Below are 18,643 nucleotides of genomic sequence, written 5' to 3' on the forward strand. Positions count from 1 at the left end.
GACTCTTATCTGGGAGAACCGGGTGTGATTCCCCACTCCTCCCCTTGCAGCTGCTGGAATGGCCTTGAGTCAGCCATAGTGGTTAAGTGTGCAGACTCTTATATGGAAGAACCGGGTGTGATTCCCCATTCCTCCGCTTGCAGTTGCTGGAATTGTTTTGGGTCAGCCAGAGCTCTCTTATCTGGGAGAACCAGGTTTGATTCCCCACTCCTCCGCTTGGAGCAGCTGGAAGGGCCTTGTGTCAGCCATAGTGGTTAAGTGTGCAGACTTCTCCACTTGCACCTGCTAGCATGGCCTTGGGTCAGCCATAGCTCTGGCAGAGGTTGTCCTTGAAAGGGCAGCTGCTGTGAGAGCCCTCTCCAGCCCCACCCACCTCACAGGGTGTCTGTTGTGGGGGAGGAAGGTAAAGGAGATTGAGAGCCGCTCTGAGACTCTTCGGAGTGGAGGGCGGGATTTAAATCCAATATCTTCTTCATCTTCTTCTTCTTATCTGGGAGAACCGGGTTTGATTCCCCACTCCTCCGCTTGCAGCTGCTGGAATGGCCTTGGGTCAGCCATAGTAGTTAAGTGTGCAGACTTTTTATCTGGGAGAACTGGGTTTGATTCCCCACTCCTCCGTTTGCAGCTGCTGGAATGGCCTTGGGTCAGCCATAGTGGTTAAGTGTGCAGACTCTTATCTAGGAGAACCGGGTTTGTTTCCCCACTCCTCCGCTTGCAGCTGCTGGAATGGACAGAGTCTCAGAGCCGCCTACAATCTCCTTTATCTTCTCACCCACAACAGATACCCTGTGAGGTAGATGAAGATATTGGATTTATATCCCGCCCTCCACTCCAAAGAGTCTCAGAGCGGCTTACAATCTCCTTTCCCTTCCTCCCCCACAATAGACACCCTGTGAGGTGGGTGGGGCTGGAGAGGGCTCTCACAGCAGCTGCACTTTCAACGACAACCTCTGCCAGAGCTATGGCTGACCCAAGGCCATTCCAGCAGGTGCAAGTGGAGGAGTGGGGAATCAAACCTGGTTCTCCCAGATAAGAGTCCGCACACTTAACCACTACACCAAACTGGCTGTCATGTGGTAGAGCTGAGAGAGCTCTGATGGAAGCTGCCCTTTCAAGGACAACTCTTGCAATAGCTATGGCTTACCCAAGGCCATTCCAGCAGCTGCAAGTGGAGGAGTGGGGAATCAAACCCGGTTCTCCCAGATAAGAGTCTGCACACTTCACCACTACACCAAACTGGCTCTCCCGTTTGGCTCTTTCACACATCTTGTGTGGCTCTTGAATCCCCCACCGCTCCCATCAACCGACTTGGAGAAAATATTTTGCTCTTTAAATCACTTATCCAGGCCAAGCCAGTCAGCATTGCAGGGGTGTCAAACTCTTTTGTCATGAGGGCCGGATCTGACGTAAACGAGACCTTGTCGTGCGGGGCCTGTTTAGGATTAGGTAGCAGAGATATAAACTTTTTTAAAGGGCACAGACAAACATGACCAACGATTTTTTTTTTAAACTTTAAAACATGCTTTTAAAACGTTAGCACTTGTTGGTCTTAAAGGTGCTTTCTTAGTATTTCTCCCGTGGGATCCAGGGAACTGGGCAAAGGAAGCTCTGACTTTTTCCCTCCCTCCCCAGGGCACCAGGAGGGGGAGGAGCCTCAACCAATGGAGAAAGTAGAGGTTTCGCTCTGCAGCTCCTATGTGATTGAGCAAGCCTGGCCAAGCAATTTGATATGCAGAAGGAAGGAAGAGAGAGGGAGAAGGAAGCAGATGACAGCCAGTTGCTCGGGCCACATGTTTGACACTCCTTTCTTTCGGCCCCTCTCTCTCTCCCCCATCTCTTTACCCTAGCTCAAACATCTGACGGTCATGTGGGGGCTGCTTTTTCCCCAAGGACATGCAAATAGGCACTGGCGGACATTTAGATGCATTTCTGGATTGAAAGGCCACAATTATCAAATTAGCTAGCGTCCCTGGGCATCGTCTTATTACGAGCCGGCCTGATGTTATTGCCACGATTTTATCTGTTTGAAGTGCCACCTCCCCGTTGAAAATGTCTGAGGCGCCATTCAGTTCATCCGGGCGTAAAAGAATTGAAAACTCCAAAGTGAAAACCCAACAGCACCAATAAAGCAATAACACCACAAAGCGGCGGATAAAAGCCAGACAGGCAGGGGGTGCAGATTAATTAAAAGCCATTTGGACGGAAAAGTCTTTGCCTGCCGACAGAAAAAACAGCCAGCGAAGGTGCCCGGCTCCGAGAAGAGGGCACGGTGTGGTCGATGGCTTGGAATGGGTGTGTCGGAGTCCCCTCCCCGCTTGCCTTGTCTCCAGATTCAGATGTGACGCTTGCACTTATTTTTTTTGGTGTCCTTAGAGTGTCAAAGTAGTGTGCAGCTTCCCTTTAGATTTTCTCTCAGCCACAAACTGTCCACATTCACGGCCACAGTGAATTCACTGCCACAGGAGGTGGCGGCGGTTACAAGCAATAGCCAGCTTCAAGAGGGGGTTAGATAAAAATATGGAGCAGAGGTCCATCAGTGGCTATTAGCCACAGTGTGTATGTGTGTGTGTGTGTGTATGTATATATATATATATATATATATATATATATATATATATATAATTTTTTTGTCCACTGTGTGACACAGAGTGTTGGACTGGAGGGGCCATTGGCCTGATCCAACAGGGCTTCTCTTACGTTCTTATGTGACACAGAGTGTTGGACTGGAGGGGCTATTGGCCTGATCCCACATGGCTTCTCTTATGTGACACAGAGTGTTGGACTGGATGGGCCACTGGCCTGATCCAGCAGGGCTTCTCTTATGTTCCTATGTGACACAGAGTGTTGGACTGGAGGGGCCATTGGCCTGATCCAACAGGGCTTCTCTTATGTTCTTATGTGACACAGAGTGCTGGACTGGATGGGCCATAGGCCTGATCCAACATGGCTTCTCTTATGTGACTCAGAGTGTTGGACTGGAGTGGCTATTGGCCTGATACAACAGGGCTTCTCTTATGTGACACAGAGTGTTGGACTGAAGGGGCTATTGGCCTGATCCCACATGGCTTCTCTTATGTGACACAGAGTGTTGGACTGGATGGGCCACTGGCCTGATCCAGCAGGGCTTCTCTTATGTTCCTATGTGACACAGAGTGTTGGACTGGAGGGGCCACTGGCCTGATCCAACAGGGCTTCTCTTATGTTCTTATGTGACACAGAGTGTTGGACTGGATGGGCCACTGGCCTGATCCAACATGGCTTCTCTTATGTTCACATGCTTCTAAAGACTAAGAGAATAAGAACATAAGAGAAGCCATGTTGGATCAGGCCAATGGCCCATCAAGTCCAACACTCTGTGTCACACAGTGGCAAAAAATTTTATATACACACATACACTGTGGCTAATAGCCACTGATGGACCTGTGCTCCATATTTTTATCTAAACCCTTCTTGAAGGTGGCTATACTTGTGGCCGCCACCACCTCCTGTGGCAGTGAATTCCACATGTTAATCACCCTTTGGGTGAAGAAGTACTTCCTTTTATCCGTTTTAACCTGTCTGCTCAGCAATTTCATCGAATGCCCACGAGTTCTTGTATTGTGAGGACGGGAGAAAAGTACTTCTTTCTCTACTTTCTCCATCCCATGCATTATCTTGTAAACCTCTATCATGTCACCCCGCAGTCGACGTTTCTCCAAGCTGAAGAGTCCCAAGCGTTTCAACCTTTCTTCATAGGGAAAGTGCTCCAGCCCTTTAATCATTCTAGTTGCCCTTCTCTGGACTTTCTCCAATGCTATAATATCCCTTTTGAGGTGCGGCGACCAGAACTGCACACAGTACTCCAAATGAGACCACACCATCGATTTATACAGGGGCATTATGATACTGGCTGATTTGTTTTCAATTTCCTTCCTAATAATTCCCAGCATGGCGTTGGACTTTTTTATTGCAAATGCACACTGTCTTGACATCTGCCAGTTCACACCCCATCAACTTGTATTTGTAGCTGGGATTCTTGGCCCCAATGTGCATTACTTTGCACTTGGCCACATTGAACCACATCTGCCATGTTGACGCCCACTCACCCAGCCTCAACAGATCCCTTTGGAGTTCCTCACAATCCTCTCTGGTTCTCACCACCCTGAACAATTTAGTGTCATCCGCAAACTTGGCCACTTCACTGCTCACTCCCAACTCTAAATCATTTATGAACAAGTTAAAGAGCATGGGACCCAGTACCGAGTCCTGCGGCATCCCACTGCTTACCGTCCTCAATCAATTCTCCAGCTGGATTAGAATCCAGGAGCACTTTAGAGACCAACAGGAGTTTCAAAGGTTGAGCTCTGGCAAGTCAAAGCTGTATCGACAGACGTCTAGTGTCCAGATCACGTGAAGTGATGGAATTGCTTTGCTCTGCTCTGGTAAGACCTCACCTGGAGTATTGCGTTCAGTTCTGGGCACCACATTTTAAGAAGGATCTAGACAAGCTGGAACGGATCCAGAGGAGGGCGACGAAGATGGTGAGGGGTCTGGAGACCTACAAAGAAAGGTTGAAGGAGCTGGGCATGTTTAGCCTGGAGAGGAGGCGGCTGAGAGGCGATAGGATCACCATCTTCAAGTACTTGAAGTGCTGTTGTGTAGAAGATGGTGCAGAATTCTTTTCTGTGGCCCCAGAAGGTAGGACCAGAACCAGTGGGTTGAATGGGTTGAACCACTGATAGAGGTTTTAAAGATTATGCATGGGATGGAGAAGGTAGAGAAAGAAGTACTTTTCTCCCTTTCTCACAATACAAGAACTTGTGGGCATTCAATGAAATTGCTGAGCAGTCGGGTTAGAACGGATAAAAGGAGGTCCTTCTTCACCCAAAGGGTGATTAACATGTGGAATTCACTGCCACAGGAGGTGGTGGCGGCTGCAAGCACAGCCAGCTTCAAGAGGGGGTTAGATAAAAATATGGAGCAGAGGTCCATCAGTGGCTATTAGCCACAGTGTGTGTGTGTATAAATTTTTGGCCACTGTGTGATACATAGCGTTGGACTGGATGGGCTATTGGCCTGATCCAACATGGCTTCTCATGTTCTTAACCAGTGGACTTGGTCTCCAGACCTTCACCATCTTCGTCGCTCTCCTCTGGACATGTTCCAACTTGTCTGTATCCTTCTTAAAATGTGGTGCCCAAAACTGAACACAACACTCCATCACTTTATGTGATCTGGACACTATACTTCTGTTGATACAATCCAGAATGGCATTTGCCTTTTTAGCCACCGCAACACACTGTTGACTCATGTTCAACATGTGGTCCATTAAGTCCCTTTTTGCCCATACTTCTTCACCCAAAGGGTGATTAGCACATGGAATTCACTGCCACAGGAGGTGGTGGCAGCTACAAGCATTGCCAGCTTCAAGAGGGGATTGGATAAACATCTGGAGCAGAGGTTGATCAGTGGCTATTAGCCACAGTGTATTGTTGGAACTCTCTGTCTGGGGCAGTGATGCTCTGTACTCCTGGTGCGTGGGTGGGTGGGTGGGGACAGTGGGAGGGCTTCTAGTGTCCTGGCCCCACTGATGGACCTCCTGATGGCACCTGGGTTTTTTGGCCACTGTGTGACACAGAGTGTTGGACTGGATGGGCCATTGGCCTGATCCAATGTTCTTAAAGAGACAAACACAGAGTTATAAAGCTGGCTGGCTGGCAGAGGACTCACAACCGAGTTTTTCCTTCCATCAAGTTTGACTTCTGGTTAGTTCCGAAGAACATCTTTGTTTTAGGCTGTTCACATCCTGCCTCTCCAGATACCTCCTTGAGGTGGCTAACTAAAGGAAACCTAAGCTTTAAAAAATAGAAAGAAAAACCACTGCATTTTAAACAGGTCATCCATAATACATTAAACAGTTAAGCAAAAACCTCCCAGCAGTCTGTAAAACCAACAACAATCTATAAAACCAGCTTGCCTCGGACAGCTTTCCCTGGAGAAGAGGCATGGAAATATTCCAAGTAGATAAATGAAAACATAAAAGCTTAAATTAAAGCCTCGGTGGGAGACGGGAAGCCCAGAGCCAACAAGCCTGGCTGGAGATGAATGCTTTTACCTGACTCCTAACAAGGGTGGGGAAGGTTTAGGGGAAGAAGAAGAAGAATTGCATATTTATACCTCGCCCTTCTCTCTGAATCAGAGTCTCAGAGCAGCTCACAATCGCCTATATCTTCTCCCCCCACAACAGACACCCTGCGAGGTGGGTGGGGCTGAGAGGGCTCCCACAGCAGCTGCCCTTTCACGGACAGAGACTCAGAGTGGCTTACAATCTCCTATATCTTCTCCCTCCACAACAGGTGGGTGGGGCTGAGACGGCTCTCACAGCAGCTACCCTTTCAGGGACAGAGTCTCAGAGTGGCCTACAATCTCCTTTCTCTTCCTCCCCCACAACAGACACCCTGTGAGGTGGGTGGGGCTGAGAGGGCTCTCACAGCAGCTGCCCTTTCACGGACAGAGACTCAGAGTGGCCTACAATCTCCTATATCTTCTCCCCCCACAACAGACACCCTGTGAGGTAGGTGCGGCTGAGAGAGTTCTGACAGAAGCTGCCCTTTCAAGGACAGAGACTCAGAGCAGCCTACAATCTCCTTTCCCTTCCTCCCCCACAACAGACACCATGTGAGGTGGGTGGGGCTGAGAGGGCTCTCACAGCAGCTGCCCTTTTAAGGACAGAGACTCAGAGTGGCTTACAATCTCCTATATCTTCTCCCCCACAACAGACACTCTGTGAGGTAGGTGGGGCTGAGAGGGCTCTCACAGCAGCTGCCCTTTCACAGACAGACAGTGGCTTACAATCTCCTATATCTTCTCCCTCCACAACAGGCTTGGAGGGCTCTCACAGCGGCTGCCCTTTCAAGGACAGAGTCTCAGAGCGGCCTACAATCTCCTTTATTTTCTTTCCTCACAATTAACATCCTGTGATGTGGGTGGGGCTGAGAGAGCTCTGACAAACTGCCCTTTCAAGGGCAACTCTGCGAGAGCTGTGGCTGCATACCTAACCCCTACACCAAACTGACACCAAAATGGCGGAGCTTTTGGGAGGGTGGGGGCACAGGCAGGTTGCCATCACTGTGGCTTTCCCCCGCCTGCCTGGCTTCAGCTGATCAGGGTACAGTGGGCAAAGTTCGGGATGGAAGGTGAGAACTGGCAAATGGGATGGTGCAGGAGGAGTTGTGCTGTGGATCTTCTGAACGAGCTCTTTTTCTTTTATCTCGACAGATCTTTGAGAACAAAGGAGCCATGATGGGCTGTTCCAACCCACATCCGCATTGCCAGGTAAGGAGATGCCTTTTGGGTCAGGATGGGCCTGACATGCCAGTTCTATAACGTGTTGTACCGTATGTATTCTGTAACCTGAGGTTCTGTAGACATCTTGAATCATGCTGTTTGCTCGTTATGCTTTGTAACTCGGAGTTCTTTCATTTTAAGATAATATATACTGGATTTATAACCCGCCCTCCACTCCGAATCTCAGAGTGGCTCACAATCTCCTTTACCTTCCTCTGCCACAACAGACACCCTGTGAGGTAGGTGGGGCTGAGAGGGCTCTTGCTGCAGCTGCCCTTTCAAGGACAGAGCCTCAGAGCGGCTCACAATCTCCTTTCCCTTCCTCCCCCACAACAGACACCCTGTGAGGTAGATGAAGATATTGGATTTATATCTCGCCCTCCACTCCGAAGAGTCTCAGAGCGGCTCAAAATCTCCTTTCCCTTCCTCCTCCACAACAGACACCCTGTGAGGTAGATGAAGATATTGGATTTATATCCCGCCCTCCACTCCAAAGAGTCTCAGAGCGGCTCACAATCTCCTTTCCCTTCCTCCCCCACAACAGACACCCTGTGAGGTAGATGAAGATATTGGATTTATATCTCGCCCTCCACTCCGAAGAGTCTCAGAGTGGCTCACAATCTCCTTTCCCTTCCTCCCCCACAACAGACACCCTGTGAGGTAGATGAAGATATTGGATTTATATCTCGCCCTCCACTCCGAAGAGTCTCAGAGCGGCTCACAATCTCCTTTCCCTTCCTCCCCCACAACAGACACCCTGTGAGGTAGATGAAGATATTGGATTTATATCCCGCCCTCCACTCCGAAGAGTCTCAGAGCGGCTCACAATCTCCTTTCCCTTCCTCCCCCACAACAGACACCCTGTGAGGTAGATGAAGATACTGGATTTATATCCCGCCCTCCACTCCGAAGAGTCTCAGAGCGGCTCACAATCTCCTTTCCCTTCTTCCCCCACAACAGACACCCTGTGAGGTAGATGAAGATATTGGATTTATATCCCGCCCTCCACTCTGAAGAGTCTCAGAGCGGCTCACAATCTCCTTTCCCTTCTTCCCCCACAACAGACACCCTGTGAGGTGGGTGGACCTGAGAGGGTTCTCGCAGCAGCTGCCCTTTCAAGGACAACACCTTCAAGAGCTATGGCAGACCCAAGGCCTTTCCAGCAGCTGCAAGTGAAGGAGTGGGGGATCGGTCTGCACATTTAAGCACTACACCAAACTGCCAGTCACTTTGACGTAGCTATGTCACGGTTATGAGACTGAACTGGAGTTTATCACATTGCTTGACAACCCATAAGGAGTAGCTCCTCCGAGTAGCTCTGTGCACTGCCCTGCGTGGGAATTAGCCCTAGGTTGGTGGAAGACTTTTTGCCGGCATGTTTTGCCCGTGCTTTGCTCTTGCTTCCGTTTTTCCAGGTTTTTGCTGTTCGCTGCACAAGGCCTCGTGTTCCGTATCTGCACCACCTATCCTCATATACGTCCCGGAGGGGGTTGTGGTCTGCTGTGCAGCAGCTCCTGACCACCCCTGGCCCGAAGGACATCCATTTCCCCTCAGTCAGGCTTAGGACTTTTTCAGCCGTGGCCCCTGCCTGCTGGAACCAGCTCCCTATGGAGATTTGGGCCCTACCTGAGCTGTTGCCATTTCATAGGGCCTGTAAGACAGAGCTGTTCGGCCGGGCTTTTCGTTGAGGCAGTGGATGTCCTAGAGAGCCAGTTTGGTGTAGTGGTTAAGTGTGTGGACTCTTATCTGGGAGATCCGGGTTTGATTCCCCACTCCTCCGCTTGCAGCTGCTGGAATGGCCTTGGGTCAGCCGTAGCTCTGGCAGAGGTTCTCCTTGAAAGGGCAGCTTCTGTGAGAGCCAGTTTGGTGTGGCGGTTAAGTGTGCAGACTCTCATCTGGGAGAACCGGCTTTGATTCCCCACTCCTCCACTTGCAGATGCTGGAATGGCCTTGGGTCAGCCGGAGCTCTCTTATCTGGGAGAACCGGGTTGGATTCCCCACTCCTCCACTTGCACCTGGTGGAATGGCCTTGGGTCAGCCAGAGCTCTAATAGAGAGCCAGTTTGATGTAGTGGTTAAGTGTATAGACTCTTTATCTGGGAGAACCTGGTTTGATTCCCCACTCCTCCACTTGCACCTGCTGGAATGGCCTTGGGTCAGCCATAGCTCTGGCAGAGGTTGTCCTTGAAAGGGCAGCTGCTGTGAGAGCCCTCTCCAGCCCCACCCACCTCACAGGGTGTTTGTTGTGGGGGAGGGAAAGGAGATTGTGAGCCGCTCTGAGACGCTTCGGAGTTGAGGGCGGAGTGGAGAGCGGGATATAAATCCAATATCTTCATATACCTTACAGGGTGTCTGTTGTGAGGGAGGAAGGGAAAGGAGATTGTGAGCCGCTCTGTCGTCGTCTTCTTCTTCTGTTCCACCAACTGTTCTATCAGTCGGCCTCCCTTGTTATGACATCATGCTTTGTAGCCTGTTGAGGTGCTGAATCTGATTTTAATGCCATCACTTCTTCTTGGGTCTTTTGTGGAATGTGCCCTTTCTGCCGGTGATGCATCTTATTTAGTTTTATTGTTCTGCTGTTTTGGCTTTATTGTATTGTTTTAAATTTGACTTGTTGGTTTTATTGTCTAATCTTACCATGGAGGCCCAGTTGCTTGATCTGCCTTTCACCAGGATTTACCTCCAGTGATCCATGCAACAGTCACTTCCAGGTTGGATTACTGTAACTCTACGCAGGTTTACCTTTGCGGCTGATCCGGAAATGGCCCATGGCCAATGGGTCAATGGCCCCTCCAGTTCAACACTCTGTGTCACATAAGAGAAGCCCTGTTGGATCAGGCCAATGGCCCATCCAGTCCAACACTCTGTGTCACATAAGAACATAAGAGAAGCCCTGTTGGATCAAGCCAATGGCCCCTCCAGTCCAACACTCTGTGTCACATAAGAACATAAGAGAAGCCATGTTGGATCAGGCCAATGGCCCATCCAGTCCAACACTCTGAGTCACATAAGAACATAAGAGAAGCCATGTTGGATCAGGCCAATGGCCCCTCCAGTCCAACACTCTGAGTCACATAAGAACATAAGAGAAGCCCTGTTGGATCAGGCCAATGGCCCATCCAGTCCAACACTCTGAGTCACATAAGAACATAAGAGAAGCCCTGTTGGATCAAGCCAATGGCCCCTCCAGTCCAACACTCTGAGTCACATAAGAACATAAGAGAAGCCATGTTGGATCAGGCCAATGGCCCATCCAGTCCAACACTCTGTGTCACATAAGGACATAAGAGAAGCCCTGTTGGATCAGGCCAGTGGCCCATCCAGTCCAACACTCTGAGTCACATAAGAGAAGCCCTGTTAAATCAGGCCAATGGCCCATTCAGTCCAACACTCTGTGTCACATAAGAACAGAAGAGAAGCCCTGTTGGATCAGGCCAACGGCCCCTCCAGTCCAACACTCTGTGTCACACAGTGGCAATATATGTGTGTGTATATATATGCACACACACACACACACATACATGTGTATATATATATATATATACTGTGGCTAATAGCCACTGATGGACCTCTGCTCCATTATTTATCCAATCCCCTCTTGAAGCAGGCTATGCTTGCAGCTTCCACCACCTCCTGTGGCAGTGACTTCCACATTTTAATCACCCTTTGGGTGAAGAGGGGCTTCCTTTTATCCGTTTTAACCTGACTTCTGCGGTGGGCTGTGTGCCCTGCTGGCCACCAGGTGGCAATACAAGCCTACAAATTCTGTCCCTGCCAGTAGCACGTTTTCCAGTCCAGGTCTGGTTAGATTGATTTCGGCAGCTGAGTTTCTTGAACTCAGCAGGTTGCATCTGTACCCGTTGCCTTTCCTTCTCCTTCCCCAGATCTGGGCCAGTAACTTCCTCCCCAACGAAGCCGCCCTGGAAGACCGGACCCAGCAGAAGCACCACCGGGAACGGGGCATCCCCCTGCTCCTTGAATACGCCCAGCTGGAGGCGGAGAGGAAGGTAGTGAGCGGTCCCTTGCGAGGGGGGTGTGTGTTTCTCCTCCGTGTCTGATCTCTGTCGTGGCCCCCCCCCCTTGCAGGAGCGGATCGTGGTGGAGAATGCGGAATGGCTGGTGGTCGTCCCCTATTGGGCAGTTTGGCCTTTCCAGACCCTGCTGCTTCCTCGGCGTCACGTGTCCCGTCTCCAGGACCTCCGCGACAGCGAGAGAGACAGTAAGTGCCCAGAGATTGCCCCTTGGCAGCTGGCTGGGGAAGCTGCGATACCAGCCCGGATGCATTGGTAGGGGGAATCGGGAACCCAGATAGAGTGGCAGCAGGGGGAATTCCCAGTCGACCAGATTAATCGGGGTGGGGGATTTCAGAAATCGCAAACGGCTGCCTGAGACGAAAGGCCGTGCAGGTAATAAGCTAACAGGGTGGGACGCTGAAAGAACCATAGAATTGGAAGGGGCCACGTAGGCCGACCCCAACCCCTTGTTCAATGTAGGGTCAGCCTACAGCAGGGGTGGCCGAACTCACTTACCGTAAGAGCCACGTAGAATAAACGTGGGATGTTTGAGAATCGCAAGACACGAACGTCAGATGTTTTGAGAGCTGCAATTCTGGTCACCGCACCTCAAAAAGGATATTAGAGCATTGGGAAAAGTGCAGAAAAGGGCAACAAGAATCATTAAAGGTTTGGAACACTTTCCCTATGAAGAAAGGTTAAAATGCTTGGGGCTCTTTAGCTTGGAGAATCGTCGACTGCAGGGTGACATGATAGAGGTTGACTCAGAGTGTTGGACTGGATGGGCCACTGGCCTGATCCAACAGGGCTTCTCTTATGTTCTTATGTGACACAGAGTGTTGGACTGGATGGACCACTGGCCTGATCCAACAGGGCTTCTCTTCTGTTCTTATGTGACACAGAGTGCTGGACTGGATGGGCCACTGGCCTGATCCAACAGGGCTTCTCTTATGTTCTTATGTGACACAGAGTGTTGGACTGGATGGGCCATTGGCCTGATCCAACAGGGCTTCTCTTATGTGACACAGAGTGTTGGACTGGATGGGCCACTGGCCTGATCCAACAGGGCTTCTCTTATGTTCTTATGTGACACAGAGTGCTGAACTGGATGGGCCACTGGCCTGATCCAACAGGGCTTCTCTTAGGTTCTTATGTTTAAGGAAGGAAGGAACATTGATGGGTGAAGGGAGGGGGAGGAAGAGGTGGAAAGAAAGCAGCTCTCAATGCATTCTCCAAGCGGTCGGCTGGCTTATCTTGGAGGAGTGATTTAAAGAGAGAAATGCCTTCTCCAAGCTGGCTAGTGGGGGGGGGGGTTTCAAGAGCAACGAGGGGGTGTGGCCTATTATGCAAAGGAGCTCCTGCTGCAAAAATAGCCCTGGGTCTTGGGCTCGTGGATATCCATCGCAGCGTCTGTGATTTTGATGAATTGCGGTGAGGGCCTTTTGGGGGGTGGGGAGGACTTGCACATGCAGGGAGAGGCTGACTCCTCCTCTCTTGCAGGCCTGGCGTCCATCATGCAGAGGCTGCTCACCAAGTACGACAACCTCTTCCAGGTCTCCTTTCCCTACTCCATGGGCTGGCACGGTAAGCACCTGGGAGAGGCACCATGGGGACCCTCTGATCCGGGATTCCACCCCCCTCCCGCCCACTCCGGAGTCCCATTTGTGTGCGTAAAGATTTTTGATAGCTTTTCCCATCATTGCTGCTCGGGATTTTGAGGCTCAACATCCAGGGTTTCTCCAGCCTCGATCTAGAGGCTGATTTCAGAACTCATCAGCGACCGAAGACCTCACTTGAAGTATTGTGTTCAGTTTTGGGCACCACATTTTAAGAAGGATATAGACAAGGATATAGCTCTGGCAGAGGTTGTCCTTGAAAGGGCAGCTTCTGGGAGAGCTCTCTCAGCTCCACCCACTTCACAGGGTGTCTCCCCTCACAGGGGGTAGAAGATATAGGAGATTGTGAGCCACTCTGAGTCTCTGTCCTTGAAAGGGCAGCTGCTGTGAGAGCCTTCTCAGCCCCACCCACCTCACAGGGTGTCTGTTGTGGGGGGAGGAAGGGAAAGGAGATTGTAAGCCGCTCTGAGTCTCTGATTCCGAGAGAAGGGCGGGGTATACATCTACGGTCTTCTTCTTAGGTTCAGAGACTCTTATCTGGGAGAACCGGGTTTGACTCCCCACTCCTCCACTCGCAGCTGCTGGAATGGCCTTGGATCAGCCATAGCTCTGGCAGAGGTTGTCTTTGAAAGGGCAGCTTCTGGGAGAGAGCTCTCTCAGCCCCACCCCCCTCACAGGGTGTCTGTTGTGGGGGAAGGAGATTGGAAGCCGCTCTGAGACTCTGCTTCCGAGAGAAGGGCGGGGTATAAATCTGCGGTTCTCTTCTATTGCTACTCCTATGTCCTTTCATGAGCTTCAGCTGGTGCGCTTCGTAGGCGTGTGGAACTTTAGTGCTGTTTTTTCCTCTTCCCTCCCCCAATTCTTGTATGCTGCCTCCTTTACTTTCCCGACCCTCCGGTCCCAACCCGCTTTTTTGCTCCTGCCTGGCTGCCCAGTGGTGGCCCCTTTCTCATCACTGCCCGTTTCCGGCAGGGGCCCCGACAGGACCGTACTTGAACGCCGACTGCAGCCACTGGCAGCTGCACGCCCACTACTACCCGCCGTTGCTGCGTTCCGCCTCCGTCCGGAAGTTCATGGTCGGTTACGAAATGTTGGCTCAGGCTCAGAGGGACCTGACGCCAGAGCAGGTGAGTGGGGATTGGGGGGAGGGTCTCTGCAACGAGAACTGTGCAGATGTTCAAATTTCAAAGTTCCAGGGCCTCGTCGCTCAGATAACATTAACTTTCGAGGGGGCAAGTGAGGAAGAAAACGGCTGAAGGCGCTTGCTGAAATGCTCAGGAGGCCGATGCAAACGCTACCGGCGGGAGGGTCTCTGGGCGATGGCTCGCAAACAGTGCGATTCCCGGAAATGGGAGCAGGGTCTCTTCTTGAGAGAAGGAGCAACCTGTCAAAAATCTCAGGGCTAAAGAAGAAGATACTGGAGTTATATCTTGCCCTCCACGCCGAATCTCAGAGTCTCAGAGCGGCTCACAATCTCCTTTCCCTTCCTCCCCCACAACAGACACCCTGTGAGGTGGGTGGGGCTGAGAGGGCTCTCACGGCAGCTGCCCTTTCAAGGACAGAGTCTCAGAGTGGCCTACAATCTCCTATATCTTCTCGCCCCACAACAGACACCCTGTGGGGTGGGTGGGGCTGAGAGAGCTCTGATAGAATCTGCCCTTTCAAGGACACGTCCAGCCAGAGCGATGGCTGACCCAAGGCCATTCCGTCAGCCGCAAGTGGAGGAGTGGGGAATCAAACCCGGTTCTCCCAGATAAGAATCTGTGCACTTCACCACTCCACCAAACTGTAAAGTCAGCTGACAGGAAGGGGAGGAGCCGCATGCCCAGAGGGGTTGGGTGTCAGAGGCAGTGAGAGTTGCAGGGCCAACAAGAGCCAGGTTGGTGTACTGGAGAACTGGGTTTGATTCCCCCCCTCCTTTACTCGCAGCTTCTGGAATGGCCTTGGGTAAGCCATACCTATGGCAGAGTCGTCCTTGAAAGGGCAGCTTCTGTCAGAGCTCTCTCAGCCCCGCCCACCTCACAGAGTGTCTATTATGAGGGAGGAAGGTAAGAGAGAGCTTGTGAGCAGCTCTTTTGTTCCTTTTTAAATAATTTTATTGATAACATGTGGTAACAATTTCCATTAATAACTCCTTTTCATCTATCCCATATGCTTCTTTCTAATCACCCCTCCCCCCGTTACTTGACCCCTGCCGGTGTTATTTACTCAAAGTACTAACATTAAAAGGTACCCTTAATTCCTAAGGACTAAAATTAATATTCTTCTTTCTTCTAAAGTTTAATCATTATCAAAAATTGTCCACTGTCCTTTTCCTTTCCACTCATCTTCTACATAACGGCTAAATTTCCCCCACTGCCTTTTAAAATCTTCTAAATCATAGTCTCTTAAAGTTCTTGTCAATTTGTCCATCTCACTCCATGTCACAACTTTTACAATCCAATCCCATTTTTCTGGTATTTTTTTCTTGCTCCGAGACCCTGAGATTCAGAGTGGAGGACGGGATACAGGCCCAGGGTCGTCGTCTTCTTCAACAACGACGGCCACAGCAGAGAGAAGCAGGCTGAGTTGCGCCTCTGCTGTGGGCAGGTTGGGCAGCCTTCAGCTTTGGTCTTGGCCGCTCCCTTTAAGCTGCAGAGTCTTGTGAGCAAGAAATTCTACTTTGTGAGCTGCTGGCATCGAAATTGGGAGCCGCTGCCTCAGTGAGTGTGCTCTGCGGCCATCCCTCCCGAGCGAAGACAAAGATGGGGGAGCTGGAGGCTAGAAATCTGTGAGCCGGCTCCCGCTAACTCAGCTCGGAGGGAACGCTGGTCTTCTGCTCTTCTCCGCCCTGCAGGGGTCTCAGAGCCCTGTCTGCCTCTTTGGAGTGGGGGGTGTTTGTGTGTGGTTGAAGATTGCTGTGGAAACCGGTAAAAATGTGCAGAGATGCGGAAGAAGGGTCACCATCTTCAAGCCCTTGAAGGGCTGTCCTCTAGAGGATGGGGTGGAATTTTTTTGTGTGGCCCCGGAAGGCAGGACCGGAACCGACGGGTTGAAATTAAATCAGAAGAGTTTCCGACTCAACCTGAGGAAGAACTTCCTGACAGTTGGAGTGGTTCCTCAGTGGAACAGGCTTCCTCCTCGGGAGGTGGTGGGCTCTCCTTCCTTGGAAGTTTTCAAACAGAGGCTAGATGGCCCTCTGACAGCAATGAGGATCCTGTGAATTTTGGGGGAGGTCTTTGTGAGTTTCCTTCATTGTGCAGGGGGTTGGGCTAGATGACCCTGGAGGTCCCTTCCAACTCTATGATTCTATGAGTTAGGGCGGTTCCTCAGTGGAACAGGCTTCCTCCTCGGGAGGTGGTGGGCTCTCCTTGCTTGGAGGTTTTTAAACAGAGGCTAGATGGCCATCTGACAGCAGTGAAGATCCTGTGAATTTAGGGGGAGGTCTTTGTGAGTTTCCTGCATTGTGCAGGGGTTTGGACTAGATGGCCCTGGAGATCCCTTCCAACTCTATGATTCTATGAAAAGAGTCTCCTGCTCAACATTAGGAAGAACTTCCTGACCATTAGAGTGATTCCTCAGTGGAACAGGCTTCCTCCGGAGGTGGTGGGCTCTCCTTCCTTGGAGGTTTTTCAACAGAGGCTAGATGGCCATCTGACAGCAATGAAGATCCTGTGAATTTAGTGGGAGGTGTTTGTGAGTTTCCTGCATTGTGCAAAGGGTTGGACAGATGACCCTAGAGGTCCCTTCCAACTCTATGATTCCTGACCATTAGAGCAGTTCCTCAGTGGAACAGGCTTCCTCCTCGGGAGGTGGTGGGCTCTCCTTCCTTGGAGGTTTTGAAACAGAGACTGGATAGCCCTCTGACAGCAATGAGGATCCTGTGAATTTAGGGGGAGGTCTTTTTGAGTTTCCTGCATTGTGCAGGGGAATGGACTAGATGACCCTGGAGGTCCCTTCCAACTCTATGATTCTAAAAAGGGAAGGGAAGGATGAGAAAGAAGGAAAGCCAAACCCCCTCCGTGGCGGAAGAACTGCTCTGTTTTTGGGCCCTGCTGCCTCCTACTTCCTCTGCTCTCTCTCCCTACAGGCTGCTGAGCGCCTGAGAAACCTGCCCGAGGAGCACTACCGGCTGCATCAGAGAGAAGCCGCATAGGAAAGAGCCCAGCTGGGGACCTTGTGGGGTCGGGGCAGTTGGAGTCCACAGTAATCCTTGCAGGTCCACCTCCCTGCTCTGAATCGTCCCACGGAGGGGCTTTTTTTTGTCATTTGCCGGGGCAGGGTTATCGAGGGATGCTTAAGCGGTAATTGAGATTGAGCTGGAAAGCCCCCTGCAGTGCTGAAACCAGGCCTCGTGACACTTAGGGCCTCTCTAGAACTTGCTGGAGCCTCTCTAGAATTTCATCAGCGGCTCCCTCAAGCTGCCGCAGTTCAGCCAATGGGTCGGGAATGAATGCCTTTCCCACTTCGGAGTTTTGGGGAGCCCTGCCTAGAAGCCGTAGCCGCACGAGGTAACCGCCAAAGTCCTTTCCTCCGTCTTGCTGGAACGGCAGCGACTCGAGGGCTCTCCCTTGCCGCCTGGAACGAGAACCACGAAAGTTTGCAAGTCTCCGAGTTCCCGGGGCCTCGTTGCTCGGATAAAACTCGCTTTAGAGAGGCCTTAACGCACGGGCCTGATGGGCACTTGCCCGTGGGCGTCACGAGCATAGGGGCCCCGTACTTACCTGTGTACGAGGCAGTACTTATCGACCACTTACATTTTTATTCTTGGGAGTAGTTGTCGTAGGGGCTCTGTACGCTGCTTTGCCCGGGGCCCATAATGCTGTTAAGACGGCCCTGCGTCAGAGCAGATTTTGAGTCCGGTGGTGCCTTTAGGAACAGAAAAGCTCACAGATGTGCACCTCCTAGAGAAACTCTCACCCAGCTGCACGCTGGGCTCAGAAATTGTTCTGCTGCTTCAGATACCATAGACCTTTATTGGCATTGATATAAGGGTACAGTATACTTTAAAAACCAACAATAACACTGTGGGATATAATAAAACCTTAAAAAGAAAAAACCAGCAAAAGTTAAATGACATAAAATAGCTGTGGGCTGCGCGTGAGTAAAAGCCTCTCTGATTTGGATCGCAACCTGTAAAAAGAAGAAGATGAAGAAGATATTGGATTTATATCCCGCCCTCCGCTCCGAAGAGTCTCAGAGCGGCTCACAATCTCCTTTCCCTTCCTCCCCCACAACAGACACCCTGTGAGGTAGATGAAGATATTGGATTTATATCCCACCCTCCACTCTGAAGAGTCTCAGAGCGGCTCACAATCTCCTTTCCCTTCCTCCCCCACAACAGACACCCTGTGAGGTAGATGAAGATATTGGATTTATATCCCACCCTCCACTCTGAAGAGTCTCAGAGCGGCTCACAATCTCCTTTCCCTTCCTCCCCCACAACAGTCACCCTGTGAGGTAGATGAAGATATTGGATTTATATCCCGCCCTCCGCTCCGAAGAGTCTCAGAGCGGCTCACAATCTCCTTTCCCTTCCTCCCCCACAACAGACACCCTGTGAGGTAGATGAAGATATTGGATTTATATCCCGCCCTCCACTCCGAAGAGTCTCAGAGCGGCTCACAATCTCCTTTCCCTTCCTTCCCCACAACAGTCACCCTGTGAGGTAGATGAAGATATTGGATTTATACCCCCGCCCTCCACTCCG

The 18,643-nt window shown here is 51.0% G+C and overlaps 1 protein-coding gene across 1 annotated transcript in view; it reads left to right on the forward strand.

The window, feature by feature from the left end:
• GALT (galactose-1-phosphate uridylyltransferase) overlaps positions 1-17,992 on the forward strand; it is a 37,216-nt gene extending 19,224 nt beyond the window's left edge. Inside the window, exons 6-11 of the mRNA XM_060236255.1 lie at positions 7,258-7,314; positions 11,210-11,332; positions 11,412-11,544; positions 12,839-12,922; positions 13,927-14,081; positions 17,024-17,992. Coding sequence (XP_060092238.1) covers positions 7,258-7,314; positions 11,210-11,332; positions 11,412-11,544; positions 12,839-12,922; positions 13,927-14,081; positions 17,024-17,089 — 618 coding nt within the window. The 3' untranslated portion in view covers positions 17,090-17,992. The remainder of the gene's footprint in view (positions 1-7,257; positions 7,315-11,209; positions 11,333-11,411; positions 11,545-12,838; positions 12,923-13,926; positions 14,082-17,023) is intronic.
• The last annotated feature ends 651 nt before the right edge of the window (positions 17,993-18,643 follow it).

Source organism: Heteronotia binoei, chromosome 4 (assembly GCF_032191835.1).
Source record: "Heteronotia binoei isolate CCM8104 ecotype False Entrance Well chromosome 4, APGP_CSIRO_Hbin_v1, whole genome shotgun sequence".
Taxonomy (NCBI): domain Eukaryota; kingdom Metazoa; phylum Chordata; class Lepidosauria; order Squamata; family Gekkonidae; genus Heteronotia; species Heteronotia binoei.